Genomic DNA, 18,318 nt, shown 5'->3' with positions numbered 1-18,318 from the left:
GTCAGGTTTTGTGCATCAGTCCACAAGTTCCCTGTCATATCTGTCGCTTGGAATATACTGTAGGCACCTCTGTAATTCACTGATGATCCTCGGGTTACACACACACTGTCCTACAGTACAGTGAATATCCCTTATATAGAATGCCAAATTATAGAATTATTTTGTATCTGTTGCTAACTAACTAACTGCCAAAGGAAAGACAAATTCCACCTTTAACATCATATTTATTGTTATTTAGTTACTCAATAAAACATATACAGATATATACAATATGCAGGAAAACAGACGACTGCACTTTACATATTATTAAAAAAAGAAAACAAAAAAACAAAAATCAGTTCGTAAATTGCCGTCACAGTCCTCCATCTATTGTTTCAGAAATTCAAATTCAACAGAAGCTTTATTTAAAGATTACAAGATTGCCTAACACACAGCAAATTTTCTCTTATTATACATGTGCAATACCAATAGTCTTTTTTTTTCAATTCCCTTATTAAACAATCCCTTGACCTCCATTTTCCGTTCCCATTGGCTGATTTGTATACAAGTGGTTGAGCTCATGAGGATCATAGGAGAGGTGAGTAGAAGAAGAGAAGAGAGGGAGGGAAAGATACTCTTGCCAATATAAAGAATAGAGAACTACAACAAATCTTAAATGATAAAGCAGCAAATGATAACTTTGTTTTGACAAAGAGGGAAAAAGTTGTGTTCACAAAAATATTGTTGAGTTACATTCATGCATAATCACCCCTCTTCCCATCTTCCCCTAGTTCTGCTTCTCAGTGTTCAGGCCACTTCTAATTAAACAGGCCTCATTTGAGCGTGGGGGGAAAAAAATAACTATTTCTATGTATATCAGGAGAATTTAGTGGGGGCGGATTTTGCAAATAGTAGAGTCGCCTTTAGTGGAAGGATAATGTACACATTAGAGCAGTGACCATAACTGAGGTGAGAGCAGGCAGGCTGCAATAAGCAGTAAAATTCATGACATGATGTTCGAAGACTCAACACTGGTACACAATCAAAGCCAATGACAACAGAATATCTCTTCTTCTGCTTCTTCTTGTTTTGTATTCTCCTCCTTTGACATTTCTTTATTTTTCTTCAACAAAGAAAAAAAAATAAAATAAAAAAAAATATTGATTTGAGGTTTTCCAGATGTGGGCATCGTTTAGTAAAGCCCACGCTGTATTGTCCAGCAGTATGTGAGTGTCCTAAAGTGTGACTGCGTGTATCAGAAAAACATGGTATTTGCATGTGTGTATTTGTGTATTTGTGTGTGTGTGTGTGTGTGTGTGTGTGTGTGTGTGTGTGTGTGTGTGTGTGTGTGCGTGTGTGTGTGTGTGTGCGTATGTGTGTGTGAAAGAGTGTCTGTGGTCATGTTTGCATTTATGAGTGTAAATGTCTTTCTGTCCCTGAACAGGCAGGAGCTGCTCGCAGTTGCCTCATCGACACCTTATCATCATCATCATTATTTGTCTCTGACAAATCGTCTTAATTTGTGATCTTCTTTCGGTCTTCCTGCTGGGCCTGCTTTGTGTTCAAGTCAGTGCCGCCACGAATGTCCCAAATCGGTTGGAGATATCAGAGTGGAGCGAGCGCCAGGACGAGACGGGCCCCCCTCGACCCTTACTGTCCCCCAGCTCGTCTGTGCAGTGGACGGACAGGCACTGCAGGTGGTTCCCTCCACTGCTCCCACCTCCTCCTCCTCCTCCTCCTCCCCCTCCTCCCCCTCCTCCTCCTCCTACTCCTCCTCCTCCTCCTCCTCCACCGGCTCCTGGGGCCCCGGCTCCAGCCTTATTCTGGGACAGCTCTGATTCTGCAGACAAGCACAGAGAGGAAAAGGTTAATTAAGACTGCACAAAAAAGAAAAACAAGCAGTTGGCATTCTCTGATACAGAGGAACCATTTAAAATACACACTTTTAATTAAACCAGTGTCATTTTCACATCCCACTTAAAATCTGCACTGTGAAATTAATTCAACACTATTCCACCTCCCCATCAATACAACCCGAAAAGGAGGCTGTAAGCAAAGCTTCCTCTCCTCACACTCCTCCTCCTCATTCCTGATATACACATGTGAAAACACACACACACACACACACGCAGACACAAACATACACGCATTCATTTGCTCCCAGCCAGGCGTGCAAATCTTGTGCGTGACCCTCGGTCAGAGGGTCAAAGGGCACTGAGTCTACTGGCCTTTAACCCTGCTTGACCCAATTTACTGGTATAATGACCATGCCACGGTATCGACCCTGTGTCACCAAGGTGTGGAGCCTCATATTAAATGGTTGCACCAAGCTTTCGGAAAATCCATACACAGGTTGATCACAAGTCATGTAAAAAAAAATCTGTTGTGCCAAACAGTTAATGCTGACGCCTGAGAAGCATGCTTCACATATGGAGAAAAATCACTTTGTGGCGTGTAACAGAAAAATTAGTCAAGGGGAAGATTGACGAGGACAGGAAGTGCTTGGCTAAACTATACATAAATGCGCAGCGTCACACTTCATCTGCTGAGATACAGACTGCAGCGTACTGAGGGAGAAGAGGGCAGAAATGAAGAAAAGTTTTTGAAGAAGACACAAAATAACAGGGGAAAGAGAAACACAGAAACTAGGAAAGAGGTAATGGTGGGGCTAAGTGTTGCATCGTGTGCTTTGGGTTTTGCCTCGAAGGAAGCCCAAAGCACAGAGAAAGTGTGTGTGAAGATGTTATGCATCCTTCGCTAAAATCAGTCTGCTTATCCTCCCATTTCCTCCCCACTCAAAACACACCACTGCCTTGCTCCATGTGGATGGTGAACGGATCAGTGTGCTGCACAAAGAGACAGAGCTTTAAGGTGCAGGGACAACTAGATGTCTGAGTGTAGAGACAGGTAGAAAACAGCTCTGACAAGCTGAGTTACATGTGTCAGAGAAGGGAGAGGCTGTGATAGACGACACAGTCGACGGCACAGAGGCTGCAGATCACAACACTCCAGTCAGGCTGCTGCTCACCTGAGAGAAAAGAGAAGCACCGCGCGGACCTCCAAATCATCCACAACCCTATTTTCCCTTTTTAGCTCATCTTTCTCTGCTACTTAAACAGTTTTTATCTTGTGTTGCTGAATGTTTTCATCTCTCTGCTTTCACAAACCCTGAGGCGGCAGTGACACCGTGTTAACAAAAACACAGCCAGGGAAGAGAACGCCAAGCCAGGCCAGGCCAGACCAGACCAGGCAGCTAGGACAACCGAGAGAGGCAGGCAGGCAGACATGCAGGCAGTGAGGCAGGCTTGCCCCCCAGCCTGTCTGGGCTGCGACCACTGGAATGGAAAAGTGGGGGGATTTGGTAAAAGGTCAGGCAGCCAAGGCTCCCGTTGTTCCCTGTTTCATTTGTCGCTCTGACTGCTGGTCTCTGTGAATTTCTCCATCTCCCTCCCAAGGACTGGAGACATGGTGTAAGTGGGGGCTGAGGGGAGAAATGAGGATTTAGAGCAGTGTTGGTGGTGGCGGTGACAAGATCTAACATTTGCCAGAGGGTCCAGTCATACACCTCAGCATGGCAGATCCCCACCCCCTGCCAGTATCACCCCCCTCCTCCTCCTCCTCCTCCCCCCCCTCCACCCCACCTCACCCCTCCACCCACTCACACTCCCTCTTCCGAGCGCTGTGCCCTCCAGCACCCGCCAGCAGCTCATGCTAGCTGGGCACAGCAGGGTCCGCACCGGCCTGAATAGGCAGCCAAGCGTTCCCCTGGCTCACTGCTGACACACAGCAAACTGACAACACGCACGGCCAAAAACACACAACACGCCAACCGCTGCCGCTGCCCACACCAGCCCTCAGCTGCTGCTCCACACACACACACACACACACACACAAACACACACACACGCCTGCATACATATGGACATGCATGCAGAAACACACACACGATCCCAGCTAGACACATCACTAAGCTTCAATGCGAGGACAGGAGTGGAAAACACACTGACAAAAAAATACACATAGCTCAAATTACAAACATGATAACTCTTTTCTTGCACACACACTCACAAATGTATCGCTTGTATAATCCCAGGATTTATGTTGAGGTATGAGCTCATATATTTGTATTCATCTATTAACGCAATTTTAGTATTGCTATATATAAGAAATATATATATATATATATATATATATATATATATATATATATATATATATATATATATATATATATATTTTTTTTTTTTTTTGTTAATTCTTCTATCCGCTCTTCAAGTTAAGGACCTGCAGTTCTCCTGAAGGGCTGATTGCTATTTTCTACAATACACTTTTCAATTAACAGCATAAAGCAAAATCCACCACTTGTAAAATAAGCCAAATACTTGACCACCACAGGATTAAAATATCACCCAGTATTACAGGGTAGCCAAAGGGGATTCAAGGAATGTGATTTTTATGGAAAAATCAAGACACTTCCTTTAAATTGTAAGCATTATCCATGGCGGCGTATTCGTTCAAAAGTGGAAACGGCAGTGTGAAATTCTACATCACACAAGTCTAAATCCCAAATCACCATGACATTTTACAAGCAGGGAAATCTTTTTATATATATATAATAAAATCTGTCTTGTTATGGCTGTTCATTGACTAACATAGAATTCATATCCACGGTAATATCTCAATAATAGCCTATTCATCTGAGGGGAACAAGTGCTTAGCATCAACAAGCGAAGGGGAAAACACCTAATAAAAAGGGAACAGTAGCAGCACAAGCAGCTGCGCTGAGCCACGAGTACACCTAAATATCCTTAACCACATTACAGCCAGAAAAGATTACTACAGTGATGTGTTAAGTAAATACTGAATTTAATGTGATGCACTTATATCGCTATATCTCTCGCCCCAAGTGCTGTACTTTGTTATTTAGTGCCTGCTGATGATGTTCACAACACACACACACACACACACACAGACACACACACACACACACACACACACACACACACATAGCAGCGGGGTTTTGGAGCCATCTCACAGACACAGCCAGAGACGATTTACAGAGATGAGTAGAGCTTCGAATGCCATGAAGGCTGGGAGCACAGCGCACAGCTCTGGTTGTCTGGATGACACCAATGTGTCTGGGAGCTGACGGCCTGACATGGGTTTACATGTCATACCACACACACTCAACACACTCCAAGCAACGCAGGGAGGTAAACAATGGCTTCTTGGAGACTGTATTTTATAGCAATTTAATAATAATTGTTACAGCGTGCAATTATTTTTTCAATTAAATGTAAAAAGCAAACAATAATGACAGCAACCTTTGAAGCTGACACAGATATTGTGACTATCTGTAAACTAAGTTAAGCAGAAAAGAAGCTGAATGGAATGTATTTCTTAAATGACAGAAGAAGAAAATAAAGTGTGCATGAGAGTTTCTGAATCTACAAAGCTTTTTGGTGAACGTTCCTCAGAGCCGTCACATTGATTTCCCAGGCCCCAGAATCCCATGCGGCAGGCCTCTGCCCTTTCTATCCCAAGCTCTATACTTCCATGACGACACTTCACCTTTAACCCTGTGCTCCCGAGGCCGCGACCCCATCCTCTCTGAACACAAACCAGCCCAATCAGAATGCTCCGCTCGCTGACAAAAACACCCAAAGGCCTCTGCTCCTATGACAGCGTGTGACATCAGGTCAGATTCCTTTAGCATAACAACTACCACTATGGCCTTGTGTGAGGATTCTGTCTTTGTCAGCACAAAACACCCATCACAATCCACAGAGAAGAAGTGGGATTTCAAAAAAAAAAAAAAAAAAAAAAAAAAAGGGGGGTTTGAGAAAAGGTCTGACTTTAACCAGGAGATCTAAGGAACCAAAGAAAACATCTCTTCCTGGACGGCTGAAATGTAACAACTAAGGGTTCTTCCTGTATCGTCTCATCACTGTCTCAGGAATGACAGGACGCGAATGTGCGGCGTGTAAATTAGACATCCAGAAAATCAAGTAATATCCTTCAAGTACAGTCCAGGAACGTCTTTATGATGTATATAGAAGCTAAAAAAATGTATTGTCCCAGGTATCCCCTGCCCAAAGGTGGATAGGGGGCATGTGAGGCTCCCCAACCCCCCCAAACTCCACCCAACTGCCGTACTGTGACCTTTCCTTCAGAACAGGGAGGATATCTGGAGAGAGCAAGGGGCAGATTTCTCAGCCGAGGGCACAGGGGTTATTTTGGTTTGAATTTCCTCTCTGTTCTCTGGCCCTGCAACATAAAGGGAAAAAAAAACTTGCCCAGGCAGGCATTGCCCCCAGCATTCGTTACCTTCTCTCCAGCAACACACCCATTCCCATCCTCTCTCACACACACACACACACACACACACACACACACACACACACACACACACACACACACACACACACACACACACACACACACACACACACACACACACACACACACACACACACACACACACACACACACACACCTCCCCCTCTGGCCACAAGAAGTGCTTAGGAAACCAGACACAAATCAGAACATGGGAAGTGATTTAGTGCCTCCTTCATAACTCACAACCATGTCCAGGACCTGTCCAGCATGTCATCCAAGTCGGTGACATATTGATCTACTTCGCTGTCTCTATTTTGTTTCAGCACAGCGCTGCACACTTTGTTTTCTGTGTTTTCACCTTTTTTGGAAAAGGTCAACCACACATGAAAACAGCGTCAGTTTTGAGATTAGAATCACCTTCATGATAGAGATTTTTATTTAGAATAAAAGAAGGCTAATTATGAATTCTGTTGCAGGATTTCGCAAAAATGTTTAGATGTGTAAACAGATCATTTTAAGTTTGTAATTAAATGGATAAAATAAAATTATATTTAGCCTTCTGCTGTTGTGTGTTAACTAGATACATTATAAAGGGTGGACATATTTTAAACTGATTTAGATATATATGTTCTTAAAACTCCTACATAGAGACTAGAATGAACAATGGTCATACAGCAAGCTGATGGAAAAAAATGTTTGATGTTGAATTGAATTATTTTCTCTTCCATACATGCAAATGGTAGCTATTACCCAGCCACTCGCCTCATGAACGAAACTACAGATGTTCTCTGGAAAAGAAAAACATCTCTCTATCTCTCTTACTTTCTCTTTCACTCCATCAGTCTCTACTTCTGTCTCCCAGGAGAAACTGCTCCAGTGTCATAACTCATTTGTCAACTCCTCAATACAAATTAAAGGCGCCTGACGACTACCTGTATGGCTAATAACATAACCGCTGCTGGCAACGTGACAACATCCACACCTAGGAAAACCTGAAAACACACACACACACACACACACACACACACACACACACACACACACACACACACACACACACACACACACATTTTAAAATCTGTACTACCTGGACAACATATGAACCCGGGACACCTTTCAGGAGCTTCTTATCAAACTGATGCTTCTTTTTTTCTTTCATTCTGGCAGTCATTCAACAAGACAGTGGACATTTGGAGGCATGTCACATACAGACGATCGAAGGTTTCAGACTGCTCATTCTGTGCATCTCCCAGATAAATTCAGCTTTCCATTCCCTGCTGCATCCAAGGAGAACATTTACCACATGCTGAGACAAGTTTTATTTTATTCTAACACCCTTCCCCAGGGAAAACAAAACACCGGATGAGCTGCTATTTTGAAGAGTTGAGAATCCAGCAAAGCAAAAGGCCTGACACCTTTGTTCATCTTTTTCTCTCTTCATCAGTCACAAGCACGCTTCTTTAACAGGCTTCCTTTGACTGTCACTAGTGCTCAATGTCTTGCAAAAGCCAAGGAACATAGAGCATACACATACATGCATGCACACATACTAAAGCATATAAACAAACACGAATGCACGCACACTCAAGACATACGCAGTCTTACATATCAGACACTTTAAATGCACGGTAGGCGTTCTTTCAGCCCTGCACTATTTACAAGTCAAGTAAATACTCTTAAATATTTTCAACACATTAGAATTAAGCGAGCGTGTTCCACCGAGCGAGACACCTGAGATTGGGGGGCTGAAGCCGTGAGCCTGACACCGAGTCTAAATAAATCAAACTTTATGTCTACAGCTGACAAATCCACACTATCAAGTTGCAGTGTCTACAAACCTGCCCTTCGTCACATACTCACGTGCATGCCAAGCGCACCAACACACACACACACACACACACAAAGATGCACACAATCAAACAAAGCTAGTACAAAAACACAACACGATAAAAATAGTGTTTTGTAAAAAAGAGGGTTTTGTTCAAGAGGACGTACGTTCCTAAGAAATTGCTCTGTCATTACAGTCGTGTATATTTGTGTGGCTGAAATCAGCAGTGTAGACGTAAACTAGCAGTTTTTTTTGGCCCTGATGAACCCGTCAATAACCAAGTCAACTAACAGGAGTTGCCTGAGGATGAATTGTGACTTTTAGAAACAATATTACCAAGGCTAATTGCTATGATTATCATAATGATTATCATTACTGCAGTACAGGAGTGTATGAGAGGCCTGGTGGATGTGTGTTGTTGAAAAAGTCAATATGAAACACCTTGTAATGACAGGTAAAGAACATAGACTGCCCCGAGCTGTTTTTTTCCCCACATTCAAGCATGTGCCAATCACTTTCTTCTTTTTTTAGAAAAAGGAAATAGAAATTACCGGTGTGATTTGTGGGGTTGTTGTCGTACTGAAATGTCAAAGGCGGTAGTCTCACAGGATTGTTCTCCGTGGTGGAATATCAATACGGCTCTTTCTGTGGATTTAAGTGCTTTCTAGTAGGTGTGATAAGATGCAAGTTCCCTCTTTTCAAACCTGTCAAAGTCGGCGCGAAAGAGATTTGATCATTATTAGAGCTGTTTATGGGCTGATTACTGAGAGTGAAGAGAGGAACTATTCCACAGGGTCAACTGTGAAGTGTTTTAACTGCGCTGATGATAAAAAAAATGTCACACAAGTGTATGTGGTAAAAACAGTGAAAAGTAAAAATAAAAATAACTGAATCACTTCCTACGCCTGTTATCAAGACAATGCACGAGTTCCCAAATGAACGGCCAGCTTCTGGCTAAGATATACAGCAGAGAAGGGAAGAGGAAGAGTGTAAAAGAAAATTTTAAAAAGGGGAAATAATATTAACTGACACCGTACAAGGAAAGTTGCGTGTGTACACCTCAACTCCTTGCCTCCATGGGAGCACAAGACGCCGTGTGGCAGACAAGAATGTGCAGGCTGTGAGCTTACAGCGGCAGGTATAACTGTGCCCTTAGTGAACAACTTGAGCTGCGTGCTGTCACAGAGAGGAGGCCAAATATGGGGTCCAAAGGGGGCCATTACTGCAGCACGCATCACTTTAAACAGCCACACAGGGACCACAGAGAGGGTGAGCTGGGTGAACTGACATCAGCTCTGAGAGCTCCTTCACAAATAAGCGCAGTTGAGCCTCTACTGGCTACGTGTCTGCACATTCAAACATTCAGAGGAAGTTAGTTAAGGAATAATATGGAATTTTTGCACTGTTTCTTCTTTGAATCATGGCAAGATGTGTGGCTGCTGGAGTCTCTCTTGCTCATAGCGCCAGTACAAACACACCTGGCGACAAAATGATCTGAGGTTCCTCTGAGGTTTCGCACAGCTTCACACTGAGCACTTACAGTGTAGCTGCACACATTCACCTTATACGACCAAACTGACTCCTGACACCCAACTCTTTTACTTTCACTTGCAATCAACTCATCTGAAGCACACTCCTCTGCATCACGAAAGTACACACATAATACACCTGTTTAAATTCTCGAGCAGTTAAAGTTCATAAAAAAACACTAACGAAAAACAAAAAAAAACAAGAGATACATGATGTTTTCAAGACAAACCCTAAACTCTTATCAGAAACAGATAATCTCCTATTTAGACACATTCTGGGTAAAGCTGAACACCAGACAACTAAATTCACAACCACTCAAAGCTCTGCTTATCATTATTATAAATTCAATTTAAATGCATTTTCAATTTCCTTTTTTATTTTTAATTAAGTATTTAAAATAAGACATTTGTGTGTAAACCAATGTACTAATTACCGCTTATCATTACTGAATTTAATAACCTGATAGAATGCTAATTGTTTAAGAATGAAAATAATCTATGCATAATTCAACAACACTCCTGAGAGAGCAAAATAAGGCATATATATGGAAATGAAATGGTGATGACAAAAGGAGTTTTTGGAAGTGGACAGGTAGAAGAAAATACATCATATCCACCACATTAGAAAGCTAATTTCCTAGCCTACATTTCAGACTTATATAACTGTTCATAATATTTACACTATAAAAAATATTTAACAGGTTATGTCATCTTGTGCGTATGATTACAATGTTATAAGTGGAAAAAAATTATTTCCGCTATCATGTCTTTGGAATTACATAAATTAATTTCAAGCGAATGAAAATGATAATCTTTTAAGAATTTTCTTGACAAAGTTACATTCAGTTAATGTTAATGGACTAATGAATTGGCCTGATTTATTTTAAATTAGTGTCACTGACATTATCTCTCCAATGGCAGGACTAGACGACTGGTGTAGGTGGATATTTTTTGCAGTGTGAAAAGCCTGTGGGATGCTGGCTCTTATGGAACTACACTGTGGGCTATGACTTATCTTAAATTATTATGTTATTTTGCTCCCTTCTGTGTAGCCTAAGCATCAGATTCAATCTCAAAATCCCCCTCCCCTCCCAAATGCACCTCCACCCTTTTTTTCATCTTTGCTGTCTGAAGCACTCAAATGAGAAACTGTCAGGAGCCGTGATTTGTGCTAACTAGCTATCGATCGCTCCAGAGCTGCATGCCTCGTGTCCATGCAGGGAGGGCTGAAAGAGGAGAGGAAAGGAGGAGAGGTGGAGATGGAAAGAGAGAGGAGGGGAGAGGAAAAGAGAGCAGAAATTAGACTATTCTGCTTTTAAATCCCTATTGAATGTATAATGTTAAATCAGCCCCACAGAGAATTAAAACAGAGAGAGCAACAAGGTGAGTGTGGCTGACTGCTTATCAGTGCTGGGTTTCCGGCTCAAAAGAATACTCATTAATCAATATCAAAAGTGATGATGTTACTTATCACTCCCTGGCATCAGTGGGTTTTTTTTCTTTTTCATACTCCCTCATGCTCTGTTTTTTGTTGGTTAGTGGGGCTTTTTGTTTTTTATAAATTCATACTCACTTCCCTCTTTTGTAAATGACCATGGGAAGAAACCATGGGAACAAAAGTGATCTTGTTATTTGTTTGAGGAAAACACACAGCTGGATGAGGTGAAATGTTCTAGTTTGGATGATTCAGGCTCAAATTCATTTGCACACCGCTTGTTATTTTTTATTTCCTTAAAACTGCACTACAATAGTCGCAAAGGTAAGTTACAGTGCTCCTCCGAAGTAATGGCATTAGTGTTACTACCCGACACCCTGTCTCAGATAAACAATGCGCCTGGATTCCAGACTCCGCGCGATGCGCGCCCCCGCCCCTCTCTGCGCCCGCGCTGATCAGAACAAAGAGGCGCTCGAGACGCGCGAAGCGCTATCCACAGATATGTCCCTGCACATTATTATATATCCATACATCCACAGGCCTCTCGGCAGTTAACCCCCACAGTGGGCACATCTAGCACATGTTCTATGTAGCAACGTCCACCGCCTCTGTCTACTGCTGTGGCTCGATATGATTAGGAAACAGCCAACGTGCAAACAGATGAAAAGACACAAAATTTAAAAGATACTGAATAAATAAAAGCAGCATATTCTAATACATACAACTTGCCCAGTTTTATAATGCATATCAAATTTTCTATTACGATTAAAGCACACAGCATAATATCGGTAACACAATCATATTAATCATAATGAAGTAATGAATAAATAAATAAAATAATATGAATAAAAACAACATGCATTATTATAATTACTGTTATTATTATTGTTATTATTATTATTGTTATTATTATTATTATTATTGGAAGAATGGTTAGAAGAATAAATTAATTCGCAGCTGAACAACGAAACCGTAATTTTTATTATTAATATTTGTCAAGATTTTGATTAAGAGCCACCATAAAAACACTGAATACTTAAAACCACGAACATACTGCAGGTTGTTATATCTCCGTTTAAATAACTGCTTCTGTGCCTTGAGGCCAAAAGATTTTCCATTTGAGAAACTTTGAAATGTAAATTATTCTATTTTTTTCCACAATATTTTACACTAATTAGGGGAGGTAATAATAATAAATCATTTAAAAGTGACAAAAGTGCCAATACAAATAACAACAAATTGTTGAAACAATGAACAAACTACAATGTTAAACTAAATACTATTCAAATGTTTCCTAATCAACTATTTCCCACGGAAAATAAAATTAAAACTGAATGGCTGTATTAATTTCAGCATGATATTTAATCCTTGAAATCCTGTCCTGCCAATCTAAAATCAATCCACTTTCACTGCTCTGTATTATCCCATGGTAATAACAAAAACAAACACGTAACAAGGCGAGGGAAACCCCGCTGCGCAAACGCATATCCTCAAAAAGCTATTAATCTTCTCAATGTAGTTGTTCACCCTGAAAACCGAGATAAAGAACCACAGGAAATGTTTACTTTTCTGCTGTTCTTTTGAAGTGACTCTAAAATGAAGACCCTTATAAAAAAATACATTGTAGAAAAGGTACAAGGTTTACTTTGTTCAGTCAGCTGGCATTTAAAGCTGCTCCATTCTGATAATCATTTTTTACATTCTGCATTACTGAGCCAATTTAACAAGAAAAAAACGCATAAATCCTCTTTTTTTTTTCTTTGTAAAGACTTGGCACTACCATTAAATTTATTATCTGCCTATAGGCTGAACCTCTAAAATTCAAAGACCCTATAGTTAAACAGAGACTGCTGCTTTCTGGCCGCACAACATGGACAAAAGGTCCTCTATTATAAGCGTTACCAGAGCCTTTAGCCCAGTATGTATGGGATGTTACGCTGCATTTCAGATCAAATAATAGCATTTATTTTAAGGAAGAAAAAATATTAATCTTATGAGCAAAACTGATCAGTTAGTGTAGTTTATATTGCATGTGTGTGGGTGAGACACAGAGGGCGAGCAAGAGAGAGAGAGAGAGAGAGAGAGAGAGAGAGAGAGAGAGAGAGAGAGAGAAAAAAGTGAGTAAAATATAACCAAAGGAGTTTCATTTACCTTCTTTACTGTTGTTTTGGCTCTTATTTTTTTCCCATGGTCCCATGGCCTTGTCATCCTCTGACCCGTCCATCATGGCCTTGTCACTGGGCACGTACCAGGTGGCGTGCTGCTCTGCCATGAGGGTGTCAAGGTCAATAGTGCCCATTGAGCCCTTCCCAGCATCCGGGCTGCAGCTTGCCAGCTCATTGTCTCCGTTCTGTGAGGGACAGTCACCATTCTTTTTGCCATTCTTCATGGCCAGGGGCTGGTCCTCAGAGATACTGAATTGCTGCCGCTGTAGCTGGATCTGGGCCTGCAGAATCTCCAGAGGATGGATTTCTTCCTGGCCAGAGGTGCTGGATGGGGTGCGTACCTGCTCCACCCCAGGAGTGCCTGGGTGGCTCACCCCACTGGCCCCTGTGCCCCCACCAGCATTCAGTCCATAGCTGTCTGGTGTCGAGGTAGTATGATTGTTAATGCCCATGCATAGGGGCTTCTGTCCATTTATCAACCCATGGTCACTCCTCTGCATTTTAGGTGAGCCGGTGATCAAAGGGCTGCGATTAGGCTTTGTGGCCGAGGCCCCTCCTGCATCTGAGCTGGAGGATACCTCATCCTCGTTGCCATAGTGGGTGCTGACATCGTCAGGAAAGTCCACTCGCGGTGAACTACTGTCAGACTTGGCGACACTTTGAATGCCACTGTCCAAAGAAGACATCAGGTCGGCCTGGTCCCCCAACATTAGGTCGCCTCCTTTTCCCCAAGAGGGTGATTGGAGGTGTTTCTCATGGGGCGTGCCCCCACCCCTCTCCCCAATGCCAGCCGAGGGGGTCTGCTGGCCTGGACTTACAACAGGGTTGCCATTGTCAGAGGAAAAAAAAATTCCAGGGCTCACATGTCCACTGTCTCTTTTTCTCCTCCCTCTCCCTCTCCCACTCCCTGTTGTTGCCTTCCCCTCACTGCACGGGGTAGCGTCCATGTTGTAATTTGGGGAGAGGGCACTGGCTTCCCCCTGCACCGTCTGGCTTTGACTTGCAGGCTTAGAGTTGCTATTCCCGGTGCCAGGCATCTGGCTGTTCTGGGAAGTGCTGCTCTGAAAATATTCAGGACCAGCACTGCCAGTCCCATTAGATGTGCTGCTATTAATGTCCTGCTCTGTCTGACTCAGTTTTCGCTTGCCCTCATTTTGGTTCTTCTTGTTGAATGTTACGTTAAGATTTGGAGCCCCTAGGCTAGCGATCATGTTCTGGCAGGCCGTGGAAAGGGCCGCCAGGCAGCTCTGGCCGAAAACACTGTCTTTAGCGCTGGTTTTGCTGAAGTTCCCGAGGGACAGAGCTCCAAGCTTACTAACAGACGACCGCTGGCCTGAGGGAAACTCAGACTGTGGAGGGTAGGTCCCTGGTGAGGTGCTCACCCCCTGGGGAGCACTATGGCCCGGCCCCTGACGGTTAGCTCCCCCATAGGGGAACGTTGGCTGTGCTCCCATTGGAGGTGCAGGGAAGTCAGCTGGCCGCCTCTCTGCTGGTGCATTTGGATGCCCCGTTCCTGCTCCTGGAGACTGCATTTGTGAGAGGTTGCCCATGTTGCCGCTGAACTGTGAGTGCATGCCCGGAGAATGGAGAGCCTGCACATGGCCATCTCCCGGTATTCTCATGGGCTCCTGCATGCCCATGCCTGGCCTAAACATCATCCCAGCCCCGTTCTGCTGTAGCCCCATATCATGGGGCGCCGATTCATTACCCGCTCCACCCATACGCCGTGACATCATCTCCCCTGGTGGGTGGGACCCTTGGAACCAGGAGTTCTCCTGAGTTACATGAGGATTTTGTCCATCAATGTTGGGCATCCTGCCACCATTCTCCCTGTCAAAGTTGGGCTGAGGCATGCTCCCAACTGGGCCTCCGTGAGCCATTGGGCCAGGAGGTACATCACCGTGGTGACCCAGCTGCTGCAGACTGGGCTGCCTCATCCTCTGCTGCTGGTTGCGAGAGGCCATCTGTTTTATCATCATGGCTGCATTCTGGCGCTGCTGCAGAGACTGCTGTTCAGGCCCCGGATGCTGCAGCGGACCTGGTGGGAAACCTTCACTCACAGGTGGGGTGAACTCTCCAGGCAGGCCGGGGTAGGCAGAGGGAGAGAGGTGGTTATCCATACCACCACACCAGCCTTCACCGCCGTGTGCATTTGGAAAGTCAAATCTAGGCCTTTTCGCCATGTTCATATAGGGAGAGTCAAAGTGTTGCAGCCTCTGATTCGGGGGCTGTTGGGAGGGGGGAGGAGGAGCTGGCTGTTGCATATTAAACATGGGGTCTCCATAGGGGTGCAGACCCCTATTTTCCAGTCTGTGAATGGGATATTCAAACTGGTTGTGTTGGCCAGGCATCATGACCCCTCCATCCAGAATGTTAGGGTTAGAAGAGCCGGGCTCAGCCTGAGGGGGCCTGGGGAGGCCAGGGGGGCATGAGTTCTGTCTGGCTATCAAGCCAGCCTGTTGTTGCTGCTGCATGAGAGGATGTCTTGCATTGACCCCCGGCTCCATTCCCACGGGCACCTTCCGGCCATTTCCAAAACGTTCAAAAAACACTCCATGCTGAGGCTGCTGGGGCTGGGGTGGCGGCTGGTGTCCCTTAGAGATACCCTGCATACCTGGTGTCCGTGGCATGCCAGGGTTCCCTGGGAAATTCCCACTGGGAACTGGCCTTCCGGGCCCAAAATGGGGTAACTGAGATTCTGATTCTGATGGGGAAAATACATGTACATCAAAATGTCCAGATGGAGGCTCACTTGGGAAGTTGTACTCTAATCCTTCTACAGCTCCCTGGTTGGGCATCCGTCGGGGCTCCAGGCCATGAGACTCAGAGGAGGAGGATGAGGAGGAGGGGAGACCATGGAAGGATGCTGCTCTGTTAGGTGACTGGTCCAGGGGTAGACAGGGGGCAGGGACAGCATGGCTGCCACTGGGAGGCCCATGATGTTGAAAGTCAGGCATATTACCAGGCCGCTGCTGCTGCTGCTGCTGCTGGGGAAAGCCATCCCCTGCCTGTCCCTCAGCGAGAGGATCAAATCCTTCTCCAAAGCCCTGCTGTGGTCCCATGCCATTGTTGTTGTAGCCCATTAGCCTGCCACCATGCAGGCATGATGACCCTGGCTCTGGGCCTCCAAAATTCCCACTGAAATGAGGGTGAGGTTGGTGGGGGTGAGGTTGATGAGGATGTCCTTGATGAGGTTGCTGGTTGTTAAAAAATCCATGCATGGGTCCTTGCTGCTGCTGCTGCTGAAGTCCGCCGCCTGCATGCATGTCCGAGTGGCCCCGCGGGTGAAAGCCCCCGTACTGCTCTCCGTTCATGTTCATATTGAGCCCGAGCATTTGCGGCTCGCTCAGAGGGCCCATGCCGGGTTCCACGGCTCCCGGCGGGCCTCCCGCGTGAAAACCTGGGCTTTTATAATGGGAGCCCATGTTCAGTCTCGGTTGGTTTATGTTTCTCTCTGACTGGCCAGGGTTTCTGCTATTAATCTGAGAACCAAACTGCTCCAGCCCAAACATACTCCCCTGCAATCAATCCCACATGACGGCCAGTTTGCCAGACATCGGCACACTGTCTGTTTTTCCGTCTGTCCCCAAAAGCAAAAGGGGGAAAAAAAAGATACACAAGAAACTATTCAAATGTTTGTATCACACTACTGATTAAACTGCGTTATCTACTTTAAATGTTAAAACTCACCAAATAAGTTCTCATTGTTGTGGATCAATTGTTTTTTTTGTTTTGTTTTTCAACTTCTCCAAGGACGCAGAGGAGAGAGGAGACAGTGTCCAAACGCGCACTTAAACTGAGTCCCTGTTCCGTATTTAAGCGTGCACTTGACTGGTCTTCTTTTTGTCTTTGACTAAGCGAACGCATAAAAAACACTGTTATTTAACTTGCTGCACGAATGACCTATAATATTCCAAAGTTTTTTCTGTGCGCATTTGTTCGGAGCGAACATGACACAAAAACATCAAACTCGAAGGAGAGCGCACAAGAATTGGAGCGAATATGACAATTTCTGTCAGCTAATTCATAATTCCAGTCCAATGTCAAATGTCCCAGAACGACTCTTTGTATAAGGTCCCATACTGGAAACAAGGAAAAAGTCCAATTGGAGCCGCGTCTAGTTAAAACTACCTCTATGGCTTTGAGGGAAAAAAATCTTTCTTTAAATAAATACTGCCCGCCGATGTCATTCAAAATCTCGACAACTGCTGAGCAGGCACGAAGCCAAAAGTCCAGTGTGATGGAAAGTCCACAAACACGGATCTCCAACCCCAGGCACCGGAGAACCGGAGCGTCCGTTTACGCGACCTGAACCCGGAGCAGCGCGGCGTGCACTACCCGCACTCCACAACTCCGGAGCGGCTTGACAGCATCCTCCACCCGCTGCCGGTCATGCGCTTTGCAGTGAAGCGCCGTGCCTTAAGTCCTTTCGGTGCGTCTCGTTCCTGCGTGTGCGTCCTGCTCCGTTCACCGAGTCCTGTCTGGTGTGGTCTGAGTGCACTTGGGAGCGATTCACAGATACACTCACACTCCGCTCTGCCGCTTGGCGCTGTGTGAGATCAACGCGTCCAGAGGAACCAGCAACAAGTTTTGCATTTCTACAGCCGCTTCCATCCATGAGGTCTCAGCCAATCGGAGCGACCGGAGAAAGCTTCAGGGGGCGGGACAAATGCTTTTAAGGTGGTCCGCGGAGTCAATGAGATTGTAAACGCCTGTGTGTAAATCAGATCTTAGGAACGACTTTCACTTAAATGTGATGTTTCGACCAAAACATCCAGCGCTATATCTTCACATTAAAACCCATCATCAGATAGAAGATTAAGGATGAACTGGATTATTTTTTATTTATTTATTTTGTTCTTTATGCCACTGAACTGAAGTTTACAACACTCCTGCAACTCTCATATTCTCCACTGGAACAGCAGCTCTCTCTCTCTCTCTCTCTCTCCCTCTCTCTTCACATATGTACCAACCTCCTTTTCTCCTTTTGCATCCACTGATCCGAGCAGTGCCATCAGCACTCCACTGGACCTGTATCTCCAC

At 44.5% G+C, this 18,318-nt stretch overlaps 1 protein-coding gene across 2 annotated transcripts; it reads right to left on the bottom strand.

Annotated features, from left to right (window-relative positions):
- Positions 1 to 204: 204 nt before the first annotated feature.
- mn1b (meningioma 1b) lies at positions 205 to 17,852 on the bottom strand. Of its 2 annotated transcripts, XM_051422445.1 has the most exons (3): positions 16,966 to 17,852; positions 13,262 to 16,855; positions 205 to 1,819 (listed from the first exon to the last, which is right to left on the bottom strand). In XM_051422445.1, the coding sequence occupies exons 2-3, from the start codon at positions 16,785 to 16,787 to the stop codon at positions 1,542 to 1,544; spliced, it is 3,804 nt and encodes a 1,267-aa protein (XP_051278405.1). In that variant the 5' UTR covers positions 16,788 to 16,855; positions 16,966 to 17,852; the 3' UTR covers positions 205 to 1,541. The 2 variants fall into 2 exon arrangements, with proteins under 2 accessions (XP_051278405.1, XP_051278404.1); XM_051422444.1 differs by having other exon boundaries at positions 13,262 to 17,852.
- Positions 17,853 to 18,318: the final 466 nt, after the last annotated feature.

Source organism: Dicentrarchus labrax, unplaced genomic scaffold (assembly GCF_905237075.1).
Source record: "Dicentrarchus labrax unplaced genomic scaffold, dlabrax2021, whole genome shotgun sequence".
Lineage (NCBI taxonomy): Eukaryota > Metazoa > Chordata > Actinopteri > Moronidae > Dicentrarchus > Dicentrarchus labrax.
The sequence above is the reverse complement of the archived record's forward strand: the minus strand, read 5'-3'. Positions and strand labels throughout refer to the sequence as shown.

Bases quoted from the DNA above. Each gene is read 5' to 3' on its own strand.
- mn1b (XM_051422444.1), bottom strand. From the start codon at position 16,787: ATGTTTGGGCTGGAGCAGTTTGGTTCTCAGATTAATAGCAGAAACCCT. The intron at 1,820-13,261 runs GTAAATGAAACT...GCTTGTCTGCAG, and splicing joins CCAAAACAACAGTAAAGAAG to AATCAGAGCTGTCCCAGAAT.